Source organism: Malaclemys terrapin, chromosome 8, assembly GCF_027887155.1.
Source record: "Malaclemys terrapin pileata isolate rMalTer1 chromosome 8, rMalTer1.hap1, whole genome shotgun sequence".
In the NCBI taxonomy this organism is placed as follows: domain Eukaryota; kingdom Metazoa; phylum Chordata; order Testudines; family Emydidae; genus Malaclemys; species Malaclemys terrapin.
Window position 1 is genome coordinate 45,194,880 of NC_071512.1, and position 24,471 is coordinate 45,219,350.

Consider the following 24,471-nt stretch of genomic DNA (forward strand, 5'->3'; position numbering starts at 1 on the left):
CCTCTGGGGAAGAGCTGAGAAAGAAAACAAAGGAAATCAGCTGTTGCCACCAGCTAATTAAACAACATATGCACAAACCTCTTAGGGACACAATCCAATCCTATTCTTAAAAAAGGTAATTTTTATTAAAAACAAAAAGAAAGAAAATACATCTGCAACTTAGGCTTTTTGCTAAGTTTAAAAAAAAAAACAATTACAAGTGTTGTGGAAAAATGACCACGCAATTAGAATTGCCTGAGGCCTTTTTATTTTCATGCATGCATGGGGGGTACCAGTAAACTAGCAATCCCCCCGACTACAGATTTTTAAATAGCTTATATAGCATAAAACCACAATTAAGTAATGCATACTTCCTTATCAACATTATTGCCATATTTGGAATACATTCCCCAAAAAAGGGAATATAGCTTAGCAAGCTTTTCTGTTTTTTACAGTCTGCCCCTTTGTGGTTTCTTGCTTTGTCACCTGACATCTATTAATTATAATTTGTTACAAAGGTTAATTCTGCTTTTATAATGTCTACAGTTAGTTTTGCTTTTATGATTTTTGTTTACCCTTCTCCTTTTACTCTTCCCCCCCCCCCCCTTTTCTTCTTCCTTCAGGCCACACATACAGTTCACCTGACCCTACATACAGTTCACTTGACCAAAGTTTAGGCCTTAGACTATTTTTTTTCCACAATTCCCCCCTTTGGCGCTTCCAGCGCCACCCTTGGCCTAAACTTTTACATTCATGAGCCCTTTAATTTTTGTCTTTTCCTTTTTTTTTATCTCATCCCAACTTTTATTATAAACCTCATTAACAAGCATTAAGGCCACCTGCTCCCTCGCAGTAGGCTTAGCAGAAAAATTACAGGTACAGCAATATTCCTTGCAACAATAATAGCAAAAACACAATTTTAAAACAAACAATCCCAATACAATAGTTAATTTACCTATAGCAACAACATGGTGTGGTTTGTATATAATTTTGGTTACTGCACACAGCATGTCTCGACTAGTGTACAAGGAAGACAGTCGATAGGCTGTTTGAAAGGCACCTTTTTCTATTTGATACATATTTTTAAGGGCATGAATTTGTCCCTATAAATTAGAAATTTTTTGGACCTCGGATATTAATGAAAGCAAATTTTGGAAACAGTCTGGTACCAGGGTTGTCCAGTTAAAGGGCATTTTATACCTGAGAGTTGATTGCAAATTTTTTATTCGCCGGCCAGTAAATGATCTGGCTACTGGCGACCATGGAGAGGGTAAAATGGGTGTTGTGCATGATATGGGCTTTGACAATCACACAGCTGTTATTGGCCTGGAAAATTATTTTTTCTGTTAAGAGGGTTTCCAATCCCTTACCCTCCCAGCAAACATTGTTATGAACAGTGACTATTTTCCTTGGTTTAAGTTTACGCATGCATTGAAGCTGTGGGGGTTTCGATGGCCAGAGTGTTCATTGATTTTTCAATTTAATTCAAATATTGGGTGTTATTTTAGGGGCACCGACTATAAATTGGCTAGGTAAACCAGGTGGTTTTATTTTTCATATATTTTGGTGAATCACCCAGTCCCAGATGCATTCTTTCCATGGACCAGGCAGGATTCGGTAAGTGGGTGCCCACATCCCTTTAACTGGTCCATATGCTTGGAAGGAGCATTGGGACTGTACACATTTTCATTCTGAAAACCTCCAGGTATGTCTCCATGGCCACAGATCAGATGGTACTCCTGAGGTGTCTGTGAGGGCAGTGGGCCAGGCCTGGTGTTTGAAGCTATCTTGATGCTTAATCCTTGTGTGGAGGAAAAAGCATCAAGATAGCTTCTTGAGGTCCAGCTTAAAGGTTACAAGCAAAACAAAAGCACCTGGGGTTAGCACAGAGGAATCCACAAGCTATAAAGAAATAAAAGGGATAAACCTAATCACATCTTCCTAGACATTTCCTGATCTACTTACATATCTGGGGTTTTAGATGAATAGTTTCTAAGTATGATACTGATGATTTTTCATACCTGGCCCAAGTTTCTCACAGCATAACTGCTCCCTGTCTGCCTCTCCCCGAGAACAACAGCAGCCAGACAAAAGGGGAGTCTTGTTTCAATTTTAAAAAGTTCTAGCCTTCCCATTGGCTCTTTTGGCCAGGTACCCACTCACTTCCTTTTACCTATGCATAGCAGTGAGACTTTTTAACCCTTTACAGGTAGAGCAATTAGAGAACAGCTACTAAGTGGGATTTTATAGCTATTGGCTGGCTGAGTGTCCATAAAAAGGACCTACCCTTCCCCCCACCTTCATTTATCACAGTTCCCATAGCCCCTGCTAAAAGTAATAAATCCTGTTCACCTTGCTGTTGCCATACTGGCCTACTTAGTGTTGCCCCATTCCTCATTTTGATAAGGATGCACTGATGGGATTTCCAGATTCTTGTATTTCAGCTGTAACATAACTCAGTTTGTTTGCCAATACCTCTATGTTAGTAGCATCCAGTATTCCAACTCCTAATCCAGTTCCACCCAAAGCAGTTTCCAATACACCCCTTAGGAGCCTTTTCTTTAGGCTTCCCACCTGTAACAATGCTGGTTCCGGTGGGACCCAACTGAGAATGCCAATTCAGGACAAATTGCTTAAAGCGGGGCAGTTACAGCCTAAGGCTGGGATTTTCCACCCCTAAGGCAAACCAAACCAGCCAGATAGAGAGGACTTTGGTTTTACCCCACTGGCTAACCACAAGTCACACAAGCAATTCCTTTAGACACTCCAGTTTCCCAATATCACCACCAGTGCCACTCGTTATGGGGACAAATGGTTATGAAAACCAATGCCCTAATAAAAGAAAAAAGGTTCTCCCGATCCCAAAGGACCAAGCCCCAGACCCAGGTCAATATACAAATCAGATCTTACCCACAAATCAAGCTGTTGCCAATCCTTTAGAATCTTAAATCTAAAGGTTTATTCATAAAAGGAAAAAGATATAGTTGAGAGCTAGAATTGGTTAAATGGAATCAAGTACATACAGTAATGGCAAAGTTCTTGGTTCAGGCTTGTAGCAGTGATGGAATCAAGGTTCAAATCAAGTCTCTGGAGTACATCCACAGCTGGGATGGGTCATTCAGTCCTTTGTTCAAAGCTTCAGCTTGTAGCAAAGTCCCTCCAGAGGTCTGAAGCAGGACTGAAGACAAGATGGAGGAGCTGCAGCAGTCTTTTATAGTCTCTTGTCATGTGGCCTCTCTTTCTTTGTTCCAAAGATAAGCATTCGGGCACATGGCAAGAAAAAAAAACACCTTAGAGTTTTGTCCATAGGCATGTTCCTGCATACCTTGCTGAGTCACAAGGTGTATCTGCCTTCTCTCAAGGGGTCGATTGTATAGCTGATGGTCCTTAATGGGCCATCAAGCAGGCTAGGCAGAGCTGACACCAACTTGTCTGGGGTGTCACCCAGAAGCATAGCACAAATTTGAAATACAGACAGTATAGAGACAATACTTATAACTTTAAATACAAAAATGATACATACATACAGATAGCATAATTCTAACCAGCCAACCATAACCTTGTCTTAGACACCTTATTTGATCCCTTTTCTACAAGATTTGGTGCCACTACAAACAGTGATGAGCTGCCAAAATCTTAGGAACCGGTTCCCTACTGGGTCTTCGGTGGCACGGCTCCAGCGGCTGAAGGACCTGCCACCGAAGACCCGGTAGGGAACTGCCTGGTGAGTACAACCCCCACCCATGTCCTGCCCCCCTCAGAAACCGCAACCCATAACCCCCCCCCCCCGCTCCTTGTCCCCTGACCACTCCTTTCTGAGACCCCCAACCGTAACTGCCCCCTAGGACCCCACCCCCTGCCCAACTCGCCCTGTCCCCTGACTGCCCCGACCCCATCCACCACCACCCTGACAGACTCCCGGAACTCCCACGCGGCGCCTACCCAACCCCCCCCCTTCCCCATCCCCTGACCGCCCCCAAGAACCTCTGCCCCATCCAACCCCCCACCCCCCCGCTCCCTGTCCCCGCCTTATCCAATCCCCCTGGCCCCGGCCTCTTACCCCGGGCCGGAGCCACGTGACCGGAGTTGGGGCCAGGGCCCGTGGTCAGGCAGCGCCGCGCGACCGGAGTTGGGGCTGGGGCTGGGGCTGGGGCTGGGGCTGGCTCAGAGCCGGGTCGGGCCGCGCGGTGCCTGGAGTCCTCCTCTCGCCCCGCCCCTGCCCCAGCTCATCTGCAGGAAGTCCTGCTTATTCGCGGGAAGCAGGGGAGGGTGAGGAGGCGGAGCTAGGTGAGCTGGGGCCGGGAGCAGGGCAGGGAGCTGCCAGAGATTTTGTTTAAATTTAAAAGCCCTTTTAGAACCGGTTGTCCCGGTTCTAAACGGGCTTCTAAATTTAACAACCAGTTCCCGCGAACCGGTGAGAACCGGCTCCAGCTCACCACTGACTACAAGACCTTGGTTTCAACAATGAACTGTACGGTTCCAGTTCATATTAATAATGTCACACCACCCCTCCTGGCTGCTAAGCAAATCCAATAACCTTCAGTAGTTCACACTGAGATAGTGTTAGGGCAGCTATACTTTCACTGTAATTCCCTTTTCTTGTCCAGCGTGAGCTCAGTTATCCCGTGCTTACACAGTGAAATAAGCTAAACAGCCCCTTATCCTTGGATAACTGCATCCATGTTAGAGGGGTTTCACTGCTTTAACTAGGGGATGTCTACACTGTAATTAGACACTCCAGGCTGGCCCGTGCCAGCTGATGCAGGTGAAGGGGCTGGGGCGAAGGGGCTGTTTAATTGCAGTATAGACATTCAGGCTTGAGCTGGGGCCTGGGCTCTAGGACCCAGCGAGGTGGGATGGTCTAGGAGCTTGGGCTGCAGCCTGAGCATCTACACCGCAATTAAATTGCCCCTTAGCCTGAGTCAGCGGGCATGGGCCAGCCATGGGTGTCTGACTGCAGTGTAGACATCCCCTATGTCAGCGAAACCTCCCCCTCCCCCGACTTAGCTATGGGCTAAACTTTTCCAAACATGGCGTGGCCTGGATCACAGAACCCCTGGGGGCCTGGCAGAGGGCATCCTGGGTCACAGAACCCCCAAGGGCCTGGCAGGGGGTGTCTTGGGTCACAAGGGTCACAACCCCCACCTCCCTGGGGGCCTGGCAGAGGGCGTCCTGGGTCACAGAACTCCTGGGGTCTGGTCTGGCAGTGTCCAGCTGACAGCTATAGAGCCCTGGCTAGCTGGGGAGAGAGGTGGGGATGAATCACAATTAAATGGGAGGGCCTGGGGACAGGGGAGACACAGGGTGTGGGCAGGACAATATGGGCTAAGGCCCAGGGCAGTGGGCTGTGGCTGTAGAGAAGAGGGCAATGTGGATGTCTGCACAATGCATCTCTCTTCCGGTGCCTGCGGGCCTAGGCCATAGGTTGCATTACAGCCTCCTGATCCTGTAGAAGTTCTCAGAGGGCACCGGCCTGGTTGTGCTCCACCCCGGGCTGCCAGTGGGGAAGGGAAATGGTTCCATGCTGCTGCCACCCCTCTGCATGGCAGCCTCACTCTCCTGCCTAGCACATCCCCGTGGCAAATTGCATGTGGGGGCAGAGGGTGGGCTGGCAGGGGGAGGGGCCGGTTTGCACCCAGGAGCCAGCTGTGCTGCTTGGAGGAGAGTGGGGCCCTCAGTGGAGTGCAGAGGGGCCAGAGTCTGTGCCTGAGGGGCATCCAGGGGAGGGATTCCAGCTGCTCCCTGTCAGCCACCACGTGGTGCCCCACGTTACTATCTGTATTGTGCTAGCACCTGGGAGCTCAGTGATGGCCCAGGTCCCCGTGGCACTAGGCGCTGTCCAGACACAGACAGAGTCAGTGCCCGCCCCTAGGAGTGGCCAACCTACGTATCAGGAGACAAGAGCAGGACACAGATTGGAGAGAACCAGGAGCCAGAGAGACAAAACTGGGCAGTGGGCTCCACTCATCACTGACCTGGCTGGTCGGCTCTTCGCAGGGGTCATGGCAGTGCAGAGCCTGAAGGCAGGGTTCGAAAGCGGCTGGGGAGGATTTTGCAGATGGTCGGGCGGGGAGCGTCTCCCAGGCCAGGGGCAGCACAGGACGATGGCGGCTGGCGTCCCAGGCACAGCAGAGTTGGGAGGCAACTGTTCGCTGCTGACTGGGATGATGGGGTGGCTGGGGAGAGGCTGAGAAAGGGAGGACCATGGTTTGTGTGTGATGGAGATGGGGGAGCCAACTAGAGACGTGAAGAGAGATAGGGTGGCCAGACAGCAAATGTGAAAAATCGGGACGGGGGTGGGGAGTAATAGGAGCCTATATAAGAAAAAGACCCAAAAATGCACATTGGAAAAAATAACCCCAACTATACATACAATATGATGGGGGCTAATTTAGCTACAACAAGTCAGGAAAAAAATCTTGGAGTCATCGTTGATAGTTCTCTGAAAACGTCCACGCAGTGTGCAGAGGCGGTCAAAAAAGCAAACAGGATGTTAGGAATCATTAAAAAGGGGATAGAGAATAAGACGGAGAATATATTATTGCCCTTATATAAATCAATGGTACGCCCTCATCTCGAATACTGCGTACAGATGTGGTCTCCTCATCTCAAAAAAGATAAACTGGCACTAGAAAAGGTTCAGAAAAGGACAACTAAAATGATTAAGGGTTTGGAACGGGTCCCATATGAGGAGAGATTAAAGAGGCTAGGACTCTTCAGCTTGGAAAAGAGGAGACTAAGGGGGGATATGATAGAGGTATATAAAATCATGAGTGATGTGGAGAAAGTGGATAAGGAAAAGTTATTTACTTATTCCCATAATACAAGAACTAGGGGTCATCAAATGAAATTAATAGGCAGCAGGTTTAAAACAAATACGAGGAAGTTCTTCTTCACGCAGCGCACAGTCAACTTGTGGAACTCCTTACCTGAGAAGGTTGTGAAGGCTAGGAATATAACAGAGTTTAAAAGAGAACTGGATAAATTCATGGTGGTGAAGTCCATAAATGGCTATTAGCCAGGACGGGTAAGGAAGGGTATCCCTAGCCTCTGTCTGTCAGAGGATGGAGATGGATGGCAGGAGAGAGATCACTTGATCATTGCCTCTTAGGTTCACTCCCTCTGGGGCACCTGGCATTGGCCACTGTCGGTAGACAGGATACTGGGCTAGATGGACCTTTGGTCTGACCCGATACGGCCTTTCTTATGTTCTTATGTAAAATCAGGACATCTGGTCACCCTAAAGAGAGAGGGGCGGCAGGCCAGGCAATGATCATTGCAGGGGCATTGGAAATTGCCAGGAGTCCTGCCAGCCGCTTGGCCTGGCATGCAGCTGCCCAGGGCCCCTCCCAAGGCAGCATGGAGGGCCATCGATGGCCTGGGAGAACAGGGCAAGAGGAACTCTCCAGCCCGCTCTGGGGATGGGGAGTAGAGGTGGAGAGCTGCTCTGGGGTTGGGTTGTTTCAGGCTCCCCACGCTGACGGCAGCCCCCATGTCCCCTGCAGGAAAGCCCTGCTGAGCCTGTGCCTGGAGACCGCCGAGCTGAAGGAGCGGCTGGGGGGATCCCCTTTGTCAGAGGGTTGCGAGGATGAGGCGGAGGCCAGGGCGGCCCTGCGCACCCAGAGCAGGAAGCCGCAGAGCTCGGAGACAGTCGTCACCCTCCTCAAGGAGCAGCTAGTGCTGAACTGCCCGGAGGGCGAGAGCAAGTTCCCGTCCCAGCTCGACACCGGCATGGCCACGGAGATCGACCGGCTCCGGGCAGAGATGGGGGTGGCACCTTCGAAGCGCCCGGCCCTGGAGGGGCAGCTCCAGGAGGATCCAGCAAAGAGGCCCTGCCCTGGGTCCCAGGCGGTGGAGTTGGGACCAGCCCAAGCCCCCAGGGGCATGAGCCAGGTAACTCCCTTGGCTTAGGGGGCCGGGAGTGGAAGAGGTTCAGCCCTCAGCAAGGAGCTCGCTCTGGCCAGCAGGGGGCAGCCTTCTCTGGTTGCCTCTTGGTTTCCCATGCCAGGAGAGGGATGGAGCCAGCCCCGGGTGCCCCTGAACTAGAAGCTATTGCAGTAGATGGGAACCTGACATCCCTTTCCCTGGCCAGCCAAGCTGGGGGAAAGGGAGGGCAATATGGGCACCTGGGGCAGCCCGGGCTCCTTCCCAGTGATCAGAATGATGCAACAGAGCTGTCTTCACTCCCCCTGGCTCACAGAGCTCAGACCTGCCACAGAACCTGCTCCCCATCTGCATCTGCCAAGGCAACCGTTTTTTCAGGAGGGGCTGCCCCCGTGGGCCACCTTTGTGCCCTTCCCTGTCCCATCTGTCTGTCCGTCTGCCCCTACTGTGCCCCTTCCCTGTCTGTGTGTCTGTCTGCCGTCTCTGTGCCCTATCCCCTGTCCGTGTGTCTGTGTGCTGCCTCTGTGCCCCTTCCCTATCTGTGTGTTTGTCTGCCGCCTCTGTGCCCCGTCCCGTCTGTGAGTCTGTCTGCCACCTCTGTGCCCTGTCCCCTGTCTGTCTGTGCATGCTGTTCCTCTGCCTCATTGTCAGTGACTCTGCCCCCAGCTTTGGCTCTGGACCCCAAGCTCTCACCCTGCCCCTGACATTTCTCCCCCTTGCTGTTGGTGCCGGTGTCCTGTGGCTGGCAAAGAGCCACCCTCCCGGGCAGGTGAGGGGAGGCAATGGGCCTAGGTGCCTGTACTGTGTTTGGGGCTGCCCCCCACCCCATTGCAGCCTGAGGGAGTGGGTGGGGCAGGCAGGCAATGGAGGGAAAGGCCAGAGGTTAGTTAGGTGACTCACACACTCATTGTTCCAGCTGCATCAGCTGAGGGGGCTGGCTAGCGGCTGTGTCACTGCTTGCTTCCTTCCTTCCCAGCAGATGAAGGGCAGCCCTGCGGGCAGCTGGCAGCAGTTGGTGGAGCCGGTGGTAGGGCCGTCAGGGCAGCTGGTTCAGTGCCGGCAGCGCAACCAAGAGCTGCAGGACAAGCTGGCCGTGTCAGAGGCCACAGTGCGGGCTCAGGCGGAGCAGCTGGAGCAGTACAGGACCCTGCTCAGTGAGTCGGCCTCGTGCCTGGTGCTGGCGGGTGGTGGGGGGAGAGCTGCACTGGGGTTCCCTCTCCCTCTGCACCGGGAAATGGAGACAGCCGGGGTCCTGTCCTTCCCGCATCCCAGGGAGCTGGGCTGAGGCCAGGCGGGTGAGAGAATCCAGAATCACAGACACAGTCTGGAATGGAGCCGTTCTGTGCGGAGCTGCAGCCGCCTGTCTGGGGCCAAGGGAGAACAAGTGGGGCCCTTGGTCTGTGGGACTCCACTATAGGTATCTGTCCCTGGGCTGGAGCCCCACTGCGCCGGGTGCTGCCCAAATACCGAACAGACACAGCCCCTGCCCCAGGTAGGAGGCAGCATGTTCCCAGCAGACAGCAGAGCCCCTGTGGGGTCCCAGGCCCATGGAGCCCACACGCCAGAGGCCCAGGCTGCCATGTTGGCTCTTTGCCCCGGCAGGCGAGCCCTTGGTGCAGCAGGACAACAAGCAGGTGCAGGTGGACCTCCAGGATCTGGGCTATGAGACGTGCGGGAGGAGTGAAAATGAGGCCGACCGGGAGGAGACCCCCAGCCCTGGTAAGAAGCAAGTGGGGAGGGGGCAGGGCTGGGGGGAGATGGCAGCCTTTGGGCCCAGCCCCTGGAGCTCTGCCTCCGGTGCCGTCCGTGCCCAGCAGCCCACCGGCACGGGCACTCTCACCACTTGGTTACTGGCAGTTTGCTTTAAAACGAGCTGCTCATTTTGTGGGAGCCACAGAAAATCTCTCTGGGTTTCTCCCTGGCACTCTGCAGTGGCAGTGATGCTACCCAGCCCTGCCTGGGGCTCCCCGGTGCCAGGCAGTACCCCCACCAGAGGCCTGTGTGTGGTTCTCCTGTTCTTATAGGAGCTGACTGAGAACCCTACGGCCAAAGCTGCTCCCCCAAATCCCTTCAGCCCATCTCCCCATGGGGCTTAGACCCCCAGCAGCAGGGGCTGGGCACCCCGAGACCTCAGGCCTTCCTTTCCCTCCCCAGAGTGCGAGGAGCCAGATGTGTTCAGCAAGGCCGGCCTGATGGAGGAGCTGAGCCGACCGGGTCCACGGGGAGGCCTGTGCTGGGGCCAGTCGGAAGACGTTGCCGTTCTGCAACAGCATGTGCGGGAGCTCCAGGTGCAGCTGCAGAACTCAAACAAGGCACTCCAGAGGCTACAGCGCCGCACGCGCTCCTTCTCCAGCACCAGTGACTACGCTTCGGGCGCCGAGCGGCTCCACAAGCTGGTGCCCAGCGCCACCGACGAGGATGAGGGCTGGCAGTCTGATGGCGTTGGGGCCTTCTGCCCCCCTGCGCTCCAGGCCAGCAGAGACCTCGAGTGGCTCGTCCACAGGGTGTCCCTGCTGGAGGCCCAGCTGCCCGGGCCCCGGGCAGGAGGGGTGCTGCCTGAGGAACTGCGCTCTGCCGTCTGGCCAGGGTAGGGAGCAGATAGGCTCCAGAGCAGGTGGAGGGGGACAGGCCTGCTGGGCCAGACCCACAGCTGGAGGGAGTGGGCCGTGGCTTCCAGGCAGCGATGCTGAGTTACAGCAGCTGAGTCTCTGGCCACGTGGGCCATGCACCCAGGGCAGGTGCCAGTTAACTCTGGCATCCTCCCCTCCAGCAGGCAGCAGGTGAAAGGCCCAGAAAGCGGAGGCACAACCCAGCACGGACTTGGCATAGCTAGAACCATTGGGGCGGTGAGAGCATCTCCGGGCAATGGGCTCTGCTCTCCACAGCCATGCAGGCCCCTGTGCCCGGAGCGAGTGCCCTCCAGCAGCTGCTGAGGGATCCTTCAGAACCTCCCCGCGTCCTCCTGCGCCTGTGTCTCAGGGCTGGGGACCTCAGGGCTTGGCCCTTTGCCAGCAGGAGGCCAAGGGACTGGGCTCAGCCTCGCTTTGAGTGCCTTCGCTGCACAGGCCAGAGGCTGTGGAGGCTCCAGCTCTCTTCTGGCAGCTCGCTTGTCCTGGGGAGGGACGGTCTGAGAGCAGCCAAGCCAGGGTGCCGCCCCTCTCTCTGCCCAGCTAAGTCCCCCCTCTGGCTGGCTAACCCTCCTGCCCTCTGCCCTGGCAGGAAATATGACTCGCTGATCCAGGCCCAAGCACGGGAGCTCTCTCACCTGCGCCAGAAGATGCGGGAAGGGCGCAGCGTGTGCCGCCTGCTCACCCAGCACCTCAGGGACACTGTCAAATCCTTCGAGGAGCTTCTCCGAGGCACCGACATCGACTACTACATGGGCCAGAGCTTTCGGGAGCACCTGGCCCAGGGTGGCCAGTTGGCCGAGAGGCTGAGCAGCAAGCTGAGCAGCAGTGCGTGGCTGAGTAACATGTTGATCTGGGGGCACCACTCAGGGCCGGTGCAACTTCCACCTTGCGCCCCACCCCCCAGCCCTGCAGCAGCTCCCCGCCCCCCCCGAATCGTCCCCCTCGTGGCAGCTCCCCTCCCCCTGCTCTAATTCTCCTCCCCTCCCAGGCTTGCGGTGCCAAACAGCTGATTGGCGCTGCAAGCCTGGGAGGCGGGAGAAGTGGAGCAATGATGGCGTGCTCGGGGAGGGGGCGTAGCAGAGGTGAGCTGGGGTGGGGATCCTTGCAGCAGCTCCCCCTCCCCGCCCTGAGGCACCCCTGCGGCAGCTCCCCACCCCCCGGCCCGGGAAGCCGTGTGGCAGCTCCCCACCCCAGCTCACCTCTGCTCCGCCTCCTCCCCGAGCACCCCGCCCCCTCTCTAATTCTCTTCCCCTCCCAGGCTTGCGGCGCCAAACAGCTGGTTGGCGCCGCAAGCCTGGGAGGCGGGAGAAGTGGAGCGGTGACTGCGCACTCGGGGGGGGGGGGGGTAGGAAAGCTGTAAAAAAAAAAAAAAAAAAAATTGGGGGCATCACTTTTTGGCGCCCACAAACCTTGGCGCCCTAGGCAACCGCCTAGTTTGCCTAAATGGTAGCACCGGCCCTGGCACCACTGGCTGATGGAACTCACCGCCACTAGATCTCATTGAGGCCAGGGGCTTAGGAGGATTCCCCAAAGGATGAATGTTTATATGGAGAGAGAACAGCTGCAGCTACAGGGCTAATCTTAATACTACATGAGAGGGGACATAGGCTTGCCTACCTTGGGGAATGACCGTGGTTGGAAGGAAAGTCCCTCAAGTGCTGGTGATCCCATAATTGCCCACTGCAGGAGCTAGTGTGTCCCATGGTCAGAGACTGCGCTAGCCCCATCTGCCCTCCTCTGGCAATTGCTGTCTTTGCTGGTTGGCTGACAACAGCATTTCCCTGCACATGCTAGGGAAGGTCCCTTTGTATCTGTCCAGCAGCTGACGCGTGTCAGGGTGTTGCTGGGCAGAGCTGGAGGGTGAGGCCCTGAGATGGCTCCACCTTGCACTCGGAGCTGGCTGGGGGCCAGGGTCCCACAGACAGGGGGGTTACCCCCCAGGCATGGAGAGTGCTGCCCTGGCCTAGCGTAGCTGCATGGCCACTCCTCCCAGGATGGCTGCCCCCTCCGGAGCAGGTGGGAACAGCTTGGGGACTGGGGCTGGAGCAGGGGCAATTTAGTCTGGGGGTACTGCATGGGGGAGGGGACCCGGGGTCTGTCAGTGGTCTCTCAGTGACAGGGGGCCTGTGCTCTCAGTGGTCTCTCGGTGGGGGGGCATGGTCTCTTGGTGATGGGGGGTTGGGGGCCCTGTGGCTGTTGTTCCTCTGTGATGGAGGAGCCATGGTCTCTCGCAATGGGGGAGGAGGGGGGCGTGGTTTCTCAGCGACAGGGGAGGGGTGTATGGTCTCTCGGTATCACAGAAGGGAGGGTGCTGTGCTCTGGCATGGGGGCCCAAGGGGAGCTGGCACTGTGCCACCCTGCGCCCCTGACAGGGCTTTGGAGCAGAGCCCGGAGCTGGAGTGCGGAGCAGTGGAGCTTCAGGTTTTTGCCTGGTGCTGGAGCGGAGCCGGAGCACAGCTTCAAAGCCCTGTCTGACAAGACCCCTCTGGCTTTGCTTTCAGGGGATCGCTCTGACGTAGAGGATAAAACCGGACACGAATTCGTGGCGCTCAGGTAACCACACGGGTGATTCCAGGGAGCCCTGGGATGTCTGCTCTGGCAGGGTACCTGCCGCACTGCACAGGGCTCAGGCTGCCTTGCAGAGCAAAGGGCACCGGCCTCTTCTTCGCTGACCTTTGCGCCCCTGCATGCAGGGGCCCGGGCATGCCCAGGAGCCTGGGACAGGGCATCTGAAGACTTTCATATCAGCATGCAGGGGTCTTTGTAATGAGGAACACCCTCATGAGAGCAGGAAGGGGCCCATGTGGGCAGGTGGCTTGGATACTTGAAAGTGAGTGGGAAGCTGGGTGTGCCGAAGACAAGGCCATCAGACCCTGTAGCGAGAGGGGGAATGGGAATGCATGGGGCAGGGGAACGCATGGTCTCAGTGCACCATGCGAGGCCACCCCTACCGTGGGATATGTGCACTGTGCGCGCGTGTAGATGTGGGGCTGACACATGCTCCCTCCCAGGCTGAGCAAGGAGCTCCAGGAGAAGGAGAGGATGATCGAGACCCTTCAGGCCAAGCTCCAGGAGCGCTGCGAGACCCCATCCAGCAGCCGTGCGCTCTCCGAGTCACCCCGCTCCAACAGCAGTGCCTCCTTCCTGTCTGATGGCCCGGAGGCCTGCTCCGACGGGGATGCCACCAGCGAGTACAGCCAGCTCCAGGGGGTTCGCAGCGAGCAGCCATCCCGGCACCTCACAGGTAAAGCTGGACGCTTCTGTGTCCCATGGACTGTGCCCAGGCAGGGGCTGGCAGAATGCGGAGGCTGCCCCGAGCCCTCTGTGCGCTCTCAGGGCTGACCAGGGCACACAACGGGAACTTGTCTCTAGCTATCGCCTCTCAGGGAGGTGGATTAGCTACGCCGATGGGAGAGCGCTGTCTCACGTAAGCATGACAGCTGCACCAGTGCAGTTTGTGAAGTGTAGGCCTGCCTTCAGAATCGGGGGCACCCGCCTCACTCATAGTGACCCTTCCAGCTCCTCCCACTGAAGTACCTTTAGGTGCTGTCAGACATCTGTGAATTCTCGGGACGCTGCTGGCTTGGAATCGAGGCTGTGTGAAGCTGTTCCCTGGCCACCTCCTGCCCCGGAGTCCCCTGCCACTCAACCATGTTATCCTATAAAATAATATTATTTTTCTCCCCTGGGTGGTTGTGTGAAGAGCCCCCAAACACCAGGGAAGCTGGCTGGGATGGGAGGGAGGTGGCACTTGTCTTCAGTGGCTTCTGGACCTGGCAATGATTAATTGACTGCCAATTAATGACTGAGGTACTTAACACCTTGAGGGAGCCACCAAACTTTGCAGGCTGGCTAGAGCTGTGGGGGGAACCCCAGTAGCCTTTACAACCATGCTAAATACCTTGAGTGAACTGATTGCCATTGCGCTCCTGCTCTGAGAGCCCAGCCTGGCCTCCATCGTGCGGCAGGACACAGAGTGGACAGAGAGCGGGACCCAGAAAGGCTGGCTCTCTCCCTGCTAGTTTTGTCTGGTTCTCAGAATTTCAGGGGTTACTTGTATTGCTAGGAGAGGGAGCGCTGGACAGGGTGGGCTGTCAGCGGTTGCAAAGCCGGCGAGGGGGATGGAGGGGTTTTTGGGGCTTGTCTATGTGGTATGGCAAAGCAGGCCAGAGGGGTGTGACTTTTAAAAGGTGTTGCACTCTGACTGCCCTGCCTAGACCCTGCTGGTGCGCTCCAAAAGGTACCTAGTGCGCGTTAAAGAGGCCTCTGGCTGCGTGCCCTAGGCACCTTTTGAAGCACACCGGCAGGGACTGGGCAGGGCAGCTAGAGGGCTTCACAAGCCACACCCTGCTGGTGCACTTGCCTGGTAGCCCCTAGACAGGCCAATTCCCTGGCAGGAGCTGCTGGGACACTGATTACCCACAGCTGACTCCCAATTGCCTGGGCCTCTTGGATGATGTCACAGCCATGCCCCATTGGGCAGAGCTGAGCCCTTTTCACTCCTCCCCCTCCCCCGAAAGGGACTGATCCTGCACTGCCCATGCAGGCTATTACAGCAGTGTCTCAGGGCCCCCTTGGGCTGCGCTCTGCGTACCAGTGGGGATGTCCAGGCTGCAGATGCATGCAGCCAGCGCATGGGGCTCAGGCTGTGGGGCTGTAAAATTGAAACCCCAGAAGTGGGGAGGAGCCTGGGGCCCACCCCACCCACACTCAGACATCTACACCGCAGAGTTAGAGCTAGGATGACCAGACAGCAAGTGTGAAAAATTGGGACAAGAGTTGGGGGGTAATAGGAGCCTATATAAGAAAAAGACCCAAAAATCGGGACTGTCCCTATAAAATCGAGACATCTGGTCACCCTAGTTAGAGCCCCGCAGCCTGAGTTGATAGATGGGGGCCAGCTGTGGGGGTTTCGTAGCCGAAACACCGGCCCCTGTCTCATAGCTAGGGAAGCCCCATAGATCAAAGATACACACCGTGGAGAGGTGTACTGCCGTGTAGCCTCCTTTTTGCATATTATGAAACTGAGGCACGGAGGGTCTGCTTTGGACTCTGGTGTGACTCCGAAGTGGCTCTGCTGGAGCTAGGGGGATTGCTGTAGGTTTACACCAGTGTAACTGGGATCAGGATCCAGCCCAGAGATTCCAAGCAGCTTGCCCAGTGTCACCAGGAAGCCGCTGCAGGGTTCCACACAGAACCTCTTTCGGTGCAATGCCCAGGCTTCCCAATGTGACCAGCAAGCGGGTGTCTGTGAGGCAGGCTCTGACCATGCGTGTGCATCTCCCATCTGTGCTGGGGTGCCGTAGGAATTCAGGGAAACACCCCACTTCCCCAGCCCGTTCAGATTCAGGTCAGCAAGGGGCTGTTCTATGGAGAATGCCGAGACGCCGGGTGGCCTGGGGGCTGTGTTATGTCCGGTCTCCTCTCTCTGCATCTGCTTTAGAAAGCTTGGGTCACCCGCTTCCTCCCCAGTGCGAGGGTCCTGTTGAGGCGCTACACCTGCCTTGGCTGCAGTGGCTATTGCCCCAACCACCAGGGATGCAGCTGGGCGCTGGTGCGTGAGCCCGCACTGTCGTCGGCTCTCTGATGTGACCCTTTCTCTCTCGCCTGTGGGTCTCTAGACGTCACTCACCCTGCTGCTCTGGCATCCAACCCATCCCCTGCCGCTGCACCCCACCAGGCTCCGGCAGAGTCCATCAGAGGCTACCCCACTGGGCCATCTTCACAGCACCATCCCATGGACGGCGGCCAGACACGCACAGGTACAGGCCGCCTCCGGGCTGCCGCAGGGACAATGGCTTTGCAGGCGGGGTTAGCAGAGCTCAGAGGCCAGTCCTGAGGGGCTGTCCCCAGGGGTGGAAGCTGCTCCACAGCTGCCCCCCTCCAACCCTCCCTCATTTGCAGAGGGGTGGAAGCTGGCTCCACCGGGGCTGGCTCCTTGGCATTCTTCGAGCAGGACTTGGCCTGCTATGCATGGAGAATTTTACCTTGTTGGCATCTTGCTGGGGGTTCCTCTGCTGCCGTGTCCTTCCCAGGGCTGAGGTGTAACAGCGCTGGAAGGTATGTGGGGGAGGAGCCAGGATGTGGGAGTGTCGGGGTGGGGTTGTGGGCGAGAACGATGGTTGTGGGCACGGACAGTGTGGCCGGAGGCTGGTCACCCTGAGGGGGTGATCATGGCTCTATCCCATCTGGCTCTAACCGGCGCCCTGGCCGGGCTCTGCCTGGAGCCTGGCGCAGGTGGCGCATGATGGTCTGTTCACTAGCAGGCTGCCGTCTGTGGCAGGAGCTGGGTCAGGGGCTGAGCTGGAGCCCGCGGTAGGAGCAGATACCAGCTGGGATTTGCATCTTGGCTGGACAAGCAAGAGTTTGTGTCTGCGGGATTTCTGTGCGGCTGTTCGGAAGCAGTGTCCCCACCCTGGATGGACTGGGCCTGGCCCGTCGCTGAGGAAACGCACTAGGGGATTGCTAGGTGGGCGCAGAGAGTGTGAGCACTGCAGGGCTCTGTCGGAGCTGGCGTCCCTGTCAGGCTGCCCATGCCAAGGTGTGAAGCTGCTGGAGTGCGGGAGGCAGCGTGGGGCCGATGGGGGGATGTGTGTTGAGGGATGGCTTCGGTTTAGCTCAGGGCCGCGTTCCCTCTCGGGCAGGAGTCACAGCCGATGGGCCAGGCCCCCGGCATGAGTCAGTCGTGGGGAGCTCCATTTCCTGCAGGGCAGCGGCTCGGATTCTCTCCTGCGGCGGGGCCAGCCCTGATGGCTGCAGGCCATAGGGGCAGGGACAGCTGCTGGAGGTGCAATACGGCTGTCCCCTGGTTGTCACAGGGCTGAGGAGATCATGGCAGATGCAGCATGGGGTGGCATGGCCTCCCCTGGTTGCGGGGGGGGGAGCGCTGAGATGGCCACGGGATGTGTGGAGTGTTCTTCCCCTGTTGGGGGACTGTGATGACCACAGGATGCATGGCATGGCCTCCCCCGGTTGTCAGGATGGCCGCAAGAAGCATGGTGCGGCCTCACCCCAGTTGTCAGGGGCCCGGTATGGCTGTGGGGTGAATGGCACGGCCTGGCCCCAGTTGTTGGGGGGCCAGTATGGCACTGAGAGGCATGGTGTGGCCATCCTCAATAGTCGAGGGGCCGGTATGACCGGGGGGGCGTGGCATGGCCTTTCCTCAGGTGTCAGGGGCCAGTACAGCCCTAAGAGGCACAGTGTGACCAGCTCCTGTAGTTGGGGGGCCGGTCCGACTGCAGTGGACATGGTGTGGCCTGGCCCCAGTTGTTGGGGGGCCGGGCCGGCTGTGGTGGGCATGGTGCAGCCTGGCCCCAGTCGTCAGGGGGCAATTAGGGCCTTTGGGGACACGGTGTGACCTGGCCCCAGTTGTCGGGGGGCTGGTAGGGCCCTGATGGGCGCGGTGCAGCCTGGCCCTAATCGTTGGGGTGCTGGTACGGCCCTGGGGGACGCGGTGTGGTCTGGCCCCAGTTGTCAGGGGGCCAGTATGGCTCTGGGGGTGGGTGCGGCATCACCCAGTCGTCAGGGTGCTGGTACGGCCCTGGTGGGCATGGTGCGGCCTGGCCCCAGTTGTCGGTGGGCTGGTACGGCCCTGGCGCACACAGTACAGCCTGGCCACAGTTGTTGGGGGACCGGTATGGCCCTGGTGGGGGCAGTGCGGCATGGCTCCCGTTGTCAGGGGGAGGTACGGTCCTGGGGGGTGCAGTGCAGCCTGGCCCCCGTTGTCAGGGGGCTGGTATGGCCGTAGGGGGTGCAGTTCTGCCTCACCCAAGTGGCTGGATTTTCCGGGCAGCCCCGGTGCCAGCTGCACCCCAAGCCTGGGCCTGGCTAATCTCTCTCCCCATCTCTGCTCTTTCTCCCATCTCCAGGGTTGCATTTTGACTCTTTGTCCAAGCCACTGAGCGTCCCTCTGACGCCTGCCCCTGGGCCATCCGCCTTCCTGCCCTTCGGCCCTCCTCCTCCCGCCCCCCCTGCTCTCCTGGGCTGCTGTGGGACGCCTGTCTTCTCCTTGGCCGAGGTGCAGCAGGAACTGCACATGCTGCAGAAGCAGCTGGGAGAAAGTGAGCGCCTCTGGCTTGATTCTTCTGCCTTCCCCTGGCATGTGGCTCTGCATGGCTTTCGCAGCTCCCCATGCCTGCACTATCTGTCTGTCCTGGGCACACGCTGTCCTCACCGAACCAGCTACTCCTGCTGCAGCCCCATTCCCAAGCAGGGAGGCAGGAGAGAGGCATCAGCTGGCCTGGGTCCACTAGCACCAGCAAGGTTGAGGTGGGAGGGGGCAGGTAGCTGGGGGGTGGGCACGGCAGAGGGGAGAAGACTGGAGAAATGGTCATTCCCAGAGGGACTGGGGGGGGGCAAGGCTGGGAACTTGGAGGGGGGTTCCCTCCTGTGTACTGTGGAGATGGGGGTGGGGGCGGGATAGGAGCTGAGAGAGGGACCTCCCCCCCCTTACAGATCCATAGTGCAGAGACTGGGGCAGGGTAGGAGCTGAGAGAGGGATCCTCCAGCCCCATCGTGCGTGGAAGGATCATGCCAGGCCCCAGCGTGGCTAGGCAGAGTGGGTTTCAGGCTTCAGAGCAGCAAGGCGTGAGAAACCCTCTTGGAGATGCTAGAACCCAGGGATGTCTGGCATCTGCCAAGGAGCCCCAGCCCATGTGCCTAGCCTGGCTCTGGCAGGGCTCAGCTCAGCGTCTGGCTCCTCTGCTGAGATGGCCAGAGGTGGGGCCAGGTGGTGCAGGCTGAGGTGGGGCGGCTGGCTGGGGTCACTAGGATCTGTGCTGAGACCCTCTGATTCAGTTCACCTAACAGGCACCGGAGGGGCATATCCCAGCTGAGCTGGGCTGAATTGGACTGACCCTGGGTGTCTCCCTTTCCCCGATTCCTCTGAGCTGCCCAGCCCCATTGCTGATGCGTTTGGTGCCGCCCCAACGCAGGCTGGCGCTGGGCTGGCTGGCTGGGAAGGCGATGGGCTCCCTGTGTGCTCTTGGCTTGTTGGCCCGATACCTCGGCCTCTGTCTCTTGCTGCTTGTCCCCAGCCCTCGCTGATGCGTGGCAGCGTGTTGGCTCAGCTTGGTGCCTGCCAGTGGGTCGGTGTCACAGAGTGGTCCAGCTTGCAGTGCTTTGCGGCATATGTGTCACGGGGCATTGTGCTTCGCAGCGGGGACATCGGCTGCCCCGCCTGGTGTGACGTGGGAGCTGCCCTCGGATGCCAGAGGGTTTCTCGCTGGTAATTGGGCCTAGCGGGCACAGCACTCCTACGGGTTCTGGGCCGGATGCAGGAGCAGTGCGGGGGCTCTCTGGCCTGGCTACGGAGCAGGGCAGAATGAACAGTCGCAATTGTATCTGTGAATGTACCCTGGTCTGCAGACAGGCCTCTGGGCAGAGGCACTGACTGTCTGGGCTGCTGAGGTTGCCTTTGGGATTATGGCCATTGGGCCAACAAAGAGCCTGCAAGAAGATCAAGACCCCTCCCCCCAACCTGGGAGTCCAGGCCCTGGCTGGCAGCACAGAGGCAATGGATACACTGCTCTGACCCACACTTTTCTGCCTGGGGCCCTGCATCAGTGGGGAGGCTGTGAGTACTGGGGACTCCCCTGGGGTGTCTCGTTGGGAGAGTTTGGGGCTGCCAGGGCGAGCCAGGGCCCTGGGGCAAGTAGGAAAGGTGTCCCTGTGTGGCGCTCAGCAGAGCCACGAGTGGCTCTGAGCTGGGCATGTGCACTCAGGACCTTCCTGTCCAGGCACCTCCTCTGGGCAGTCTCTCTGGGACAGGTCCTGCCTTCATCCCCAGGGTGGCACCCAGCCTTGCCCTCCTGTGGGCCCCGGACCCACTTCTGTCCATGTCTGTCTAGGGGGACCTCTTGCCGCACCACCAGTCAAACCAGTGCCACTGGCCAGCAACTTCAGGGAAGCCAGCACCTCCCGCTGTCTCCACGTTCCCCATCTCACCCCACAGTCTTGCCCCCTGCAGAGGTCCACCCAGCTGGAAAGGAAAGCAGGGGCTGCCTTCCTGGAGAGCAACTCCCTCTGGGCCCAGCCTCACATGGGGGCCCTCTATGAGCACTTACCCTCTGGGTATCCAGATAGCCACAAGCTGACGGGTAAGAGCTGCGCCGCGGGGAGGGGAGGAGCCGTGGGCTGGGGGCGGGGGCAGAACTGTGCCGTTGTAGGGAGTGCGGTCTGGTGGGTGTCCCGGGGTAGGTGTGAAAGGGGCCGTGTGCCCTCTGTACTGTAGCAGCCCCAGCCTGTCAGCTCCCTTTGCTCTCGTCCTGCTCCTCTGGCTGCCGGGGACAGGGGCCAGCCAACGCAGGGAGGTGGCTGTGGTGCTCAGGAAGCATCGTGCCCTCCTGACCTGCTCCCGGCTGAGCCCTGGTGTCCCACCCAGCTTTCTGTTCCCCCGGCGAGTGCAGGTGCTGACTTGCTGGAAGGACACCTGGTGGAGATCCGCAGCCTGCGCCAGCGCCTGGAGGAGTCCATCTGCATCAACGACCGGCTGCGGGAGCAGCTGGAGAAACGCCTCGCCACCACCGCCAAGGGCAATGGTACGGGACAGTACTTCAGGGTGCTCCATGCCACTAGGGTGGGCAGCACACAGGGCACAGCACACTCTGTGCCCAGAGAGTGTGGGGGAGTGACCGGGGGAGCCCAGCACTCCCTGTGCCCAGAGGGTGTGGGGGAGTGACTGGGGGGAACCCAGAATCCCCTATGCCCAGAGGGTGTGGGGCAGGGTGGGGGAAACCCAGCACCCCCTGGGCCCAGAGAGTTTGGGGCGGGGATCCGAGGGGGTGTACCCAAGAAGCCCTGTACCCAAAAATCACAGGGTGTGGATCTGGGCTGGGTACCCGGCAACCTCAGTACCCAGAAGGTGTGGGGCAGGGAGGTGCTCGGGGGGCTCAGAGAGGGGTCGCTGTTGTCTGCTCAAGTCCCTAGAGCCCAGCTCCCAGGGTGGGTGGGTACATCTCCTTCCCTGGGAGGGAGGGGTCTGGCTGGGGCTCAGCTCTCTGCACCCCACTCCCTGCCCCCATTTCCCAGGGCCCAATCCTGGTGGGGGACCCCTCATGGGGCCGAGCCATTTCTTCTCCACAGCCGTTCCGTCCTCTCTCCTCCTATCAGTGTGGGCTCAGCACGGGCGAGTGGGTGGCCAGCCTGGGGGTGGAGTGCCCAGGGCTTCCTTCGGGCACAGCAGTGGGTAGTTGGCGCAGACTCTGGGAGAGGCCCAGGGGCTCCTGCAGGGAGTGTTGGCAGCTTTGCCCCGGATGTCACGGCTGCTCCTGTTCCAGGGTATCCCACCAACATCTACATCCAGGGACTGGAGTCCGTATCCTCACTGAGCAGCGAGACCCAAGCCCTGAGGGAGGAGAACCAGAGTCTTCAGCTCCAGTTCACTCACCTCTCCAGAGGTAGGGGGCAGGGGGTGGCCAGCCACACACTGCCCGGCACGAGCCTCTGTGCAGGGGGTGCAGCCCAAGGGCAGCGCGCTCAGTGCCAGCCCCGGCTCTAGATCTGGCTCTCTGTATGTGTGGCGCAGACCCCACTCCTTGGGACCCAGAATCGCAGGTAGGGTGACCAGACAGCAAGTGTGAAAAATCGGGACTGGGGGTGGGGGGTAATAGGAGCCTATATAAGAAAAAGACCCCAAAATCGGGACTATCCCTATAAAATCGGGACATCTGGTCACCCTAATCGCAGGAGACCCCCAGACACAGCTGGACCTTGCTCCTTTGGTAGGGGCTGCGCCGATCCGCCCCCCATGTGTTGGCGGCTGCGGCTCCTACAGCTCCCTGCTCTGTGGATGCGGATTGGAGAGCAGGGCTGGTGCATGGGAAAGTGCTATCCCCTTGGGCACAGTCCTACCTGTGTGGGCATCAAGCGTCCTACAGGCACTGCCATGTGGCATTGGGCCCTGCCCACCCTAGGCACGAGGCCCCTCCCCTGCCCTAGCCCCATTCACCACCTTGGCCATTACTGTTGGGCTTTGCCCCCACCCTCCCCGCTGCCAGGTAACGGAGCTCTCCCCTCCTCCCCCTTCCCTGGGTAACGGGGCTCTCCCCTCCCCACCTGGGGCGGCAGATAACGGGGCTTGGTGGTAACAGGGCTCTCCCCTCCCCCGGGGCAGCAGGTAACGGGGCTCTCCCCTCCCCCTCTGAGGCGTTGGGTAATGGGGCTCTCCACTCCCCTCTGAGGCGTCGGGTAATGGGGCTCTCCCTCCAGAGCTGGAGTGGCTGCATGAGGCCATGCACTGTAGGCTGCAGGAGGCCGAGGCGGAGAACCGGACACTCGCACAGGAGCTGGCAGAGCAGCGGCAGAGCGGCCGTCAGCTGCGGGAGGAGCGTCTGGCTCTCCAGGAGAACAACCACAGGTGGGGGTTGGGATGCCAGGCAGGGAGAACAGGGGTGTGTCTCAGAGCTCTGAGGCGTGGCACTGGGTGGGGTGTGCCACGATCACACAGCACACAGGCTGGCCCTCTGGCCAGTTGAGCAGCATCCCAGGGGCACGGGGTCCCAGCCCACTCGGGTCTGTCATGGCACCACTGCTGAGGGGCTCTGACGTCACTGCCCCGCTCTGTAACATCACGGGGGGGTGTGTGTTAGCAAGAGAAGGGCATGGGGGGGGGCAGCCAGTGTGCGGCCGTGCCCCTCTGACTCAGGCTGTTCTGTCTCTGCAGACTTGAGTGCACGGTGCCGCTCCTTCAGCAGCAGTGCGAGGAGAACCAGCGGCTCTGCCAAGCCCTCTGCACCGAGCTGCGCGTCCACGAGACACTTTCCGGCTCCTCCCAGGCGGCTCCCTCGGGTACGTGCCAGCCTGTCCTGCCCGGTCTGCTGCATTGGGGCCAGCTCTGCCCTCTCAAGTGCCCCAGCACCCCCCTCTGCACTGGGGAGCGCATCTGGAGCAGCTCAGTACAGCCCTTGACTCTGGAGCAGGGGCAGCGCCCCCAACTGGTTAGAGCGTGGCCCCATGTCTCAATGTGCTCGAATTGACCAACTGTCCTACTCCCAAACAAGCCCAACAGTGCCATCTCAGACCGGCAGCGCTGGCGGCAGGGGCACACAACCAGCCTTGCCCCAGCAGCAGGGTGGCACACCTGGTGGCACTTCAGGGCAGGCCAGGGAATCCACCCAGGCCTCCGCTGTGTCTGGCCATCATAGCAACCCCATAGATTTATAACCAGCTCTGTCAATGGGTCTGTCTGTCCTGCCTGCTGTCCCCTTGTGGGAGGCACCGTGTTTGGTGCTGGGGTGGGTGTCCCGGCTGCCCGCCTCAGGTGCCGGGCTCCGGTTGGGGGCACCACCCCCTGTGACAGCCAGCTGCCGGGCTCTGGGCAGGGACAGAGACCCAGGATGGGGTGAGGCCATGGTGGGTGTAGCCATCTCCAGCCCTGTCCCCTGAGCTCCCTAGAGCCCCATGCTGTGTCCCCTGCCGTGGTGAGGTCCCACCTGCCTGCAGTGGGGAGCCCCCCAGAGATGGTCCCCCAGGTGGGGTGCAAAATGCCTCTGTCAGTGTTCCCTCCCCACTCTGAACTCTAGGGTACAGATGTGGGGATCCGCATGAAAGACCCCCTAAGCTTATCTCTACCAGCTTAGGTTAAAAACTTCCCCAAGGCACAAATTCTTCCTTGTCCTTGGAACGGTATTGCTGCCACCACCAAGTGAGTTAAACAAAGATTTAGGAAAAGAACCACTTGGAGTTCCTGTTTCCCCAAAATATCCCCCCAAGCCCCTTCACCCCCTTTCCTGGGGAGGCTTGAGAATAATATACCAACCAAATAGATTAACAAGATGGGCACAGACCAGCCCTTGGGTTTTTAGGACACTAAAAACCGAACAGGTTCTTAAAAGCAGAACTTTATTATAAAGAAAAAGTAAAAGAAGCACCTCTGTAAAATCAGGATGGAAGGTAATTTTACAGGGTAATCAGATTCAAAACACAGAGGATTCCCCTCTAGGCAAAACTTTAAAGATACAAAAAAACAAAAACAAAAACA

General features: G+C 58.3%; 1 protein-coding gene and 1 long non-coding RNA gene across 3 annotated transcripts in view; one reads left to right on the forward strand and one right to left on the reverse strand.

The window, feature by feature from the left end:
* LOC128841626 (myomegalin-like) overlaps window positions 1–24,471 on the forward strand; it is a 74,915-nt gene that overhangs the window by 38,645 nt on the left and 11,799 nt on the right. The window contains exons 20-33 of one of the 2 annotated variants that reach the window (XM_054036854.1): window positions 7,485–7,872; window positions 8,840–9,017; window positions 9,466–9,582; window positions 10,018–10,450; window positions 11,083–11,318; window positions 12,995–13,046; window positions 13,505–13,737; window positions 16,115–16,255; window positions 18,362–18,553; window positions 20,342–20,590; window positions 20,900–21,031; window positions 21,770–21,903; window positions 22,673–22,848; window positions 23,155–23,279. In XM_054036854.1, coding sequence (XP_053892829.1) covers window positions 7,485–7,872; window positions 8,840–9,017; window positions 9,466–9,582; window positions 10,018–10,450; window positions 11,083–11,318; window positions 12,995–13,046; window positions 13,505–13,737; window positions 16,115–16,255; window positions 18,362–18,553; window positions 20,342–20,590; window positions 20,900–21,031; window positions 21,770–21,903; window positions 22,673–22,848; window positions 23,155–23,279 — 2,786 coding nt within the window. The remainder of the gene's footprint in view (window positions 1–7,484; window positions 7,873–8,839; window positions 9,018–9,465; window positions 9,583–10,017; window positions 10,451–11,082; window positions 11,319–12,994; window positions 13,047–13,504; window positions 13,738–16,114; window positions 16,256–18,361; window positions 18,554–20,341; window positions 20,591–20,899; window positions 21,032–21,769; window positions 21,904–22,672; window positions 22,849–23,154; window positions 23,280–24,471) is intronic. The other variant, XM_054036855.1, reaches the window with a different exon arrangement.
* LOC128841630 (uncharacterized) lies at window positions 99–4,130 on the reverse strand. The gene is made up of 2 exons (XR_008445895.1): window positions 4,040–4,130; window positions 99–3,220 (listed from the first exon to the last, which is right to left on the reverse strand). It is a non-coding gene; the product is annotated as an uncharacterized LOC128841630 (long non-coding RNA).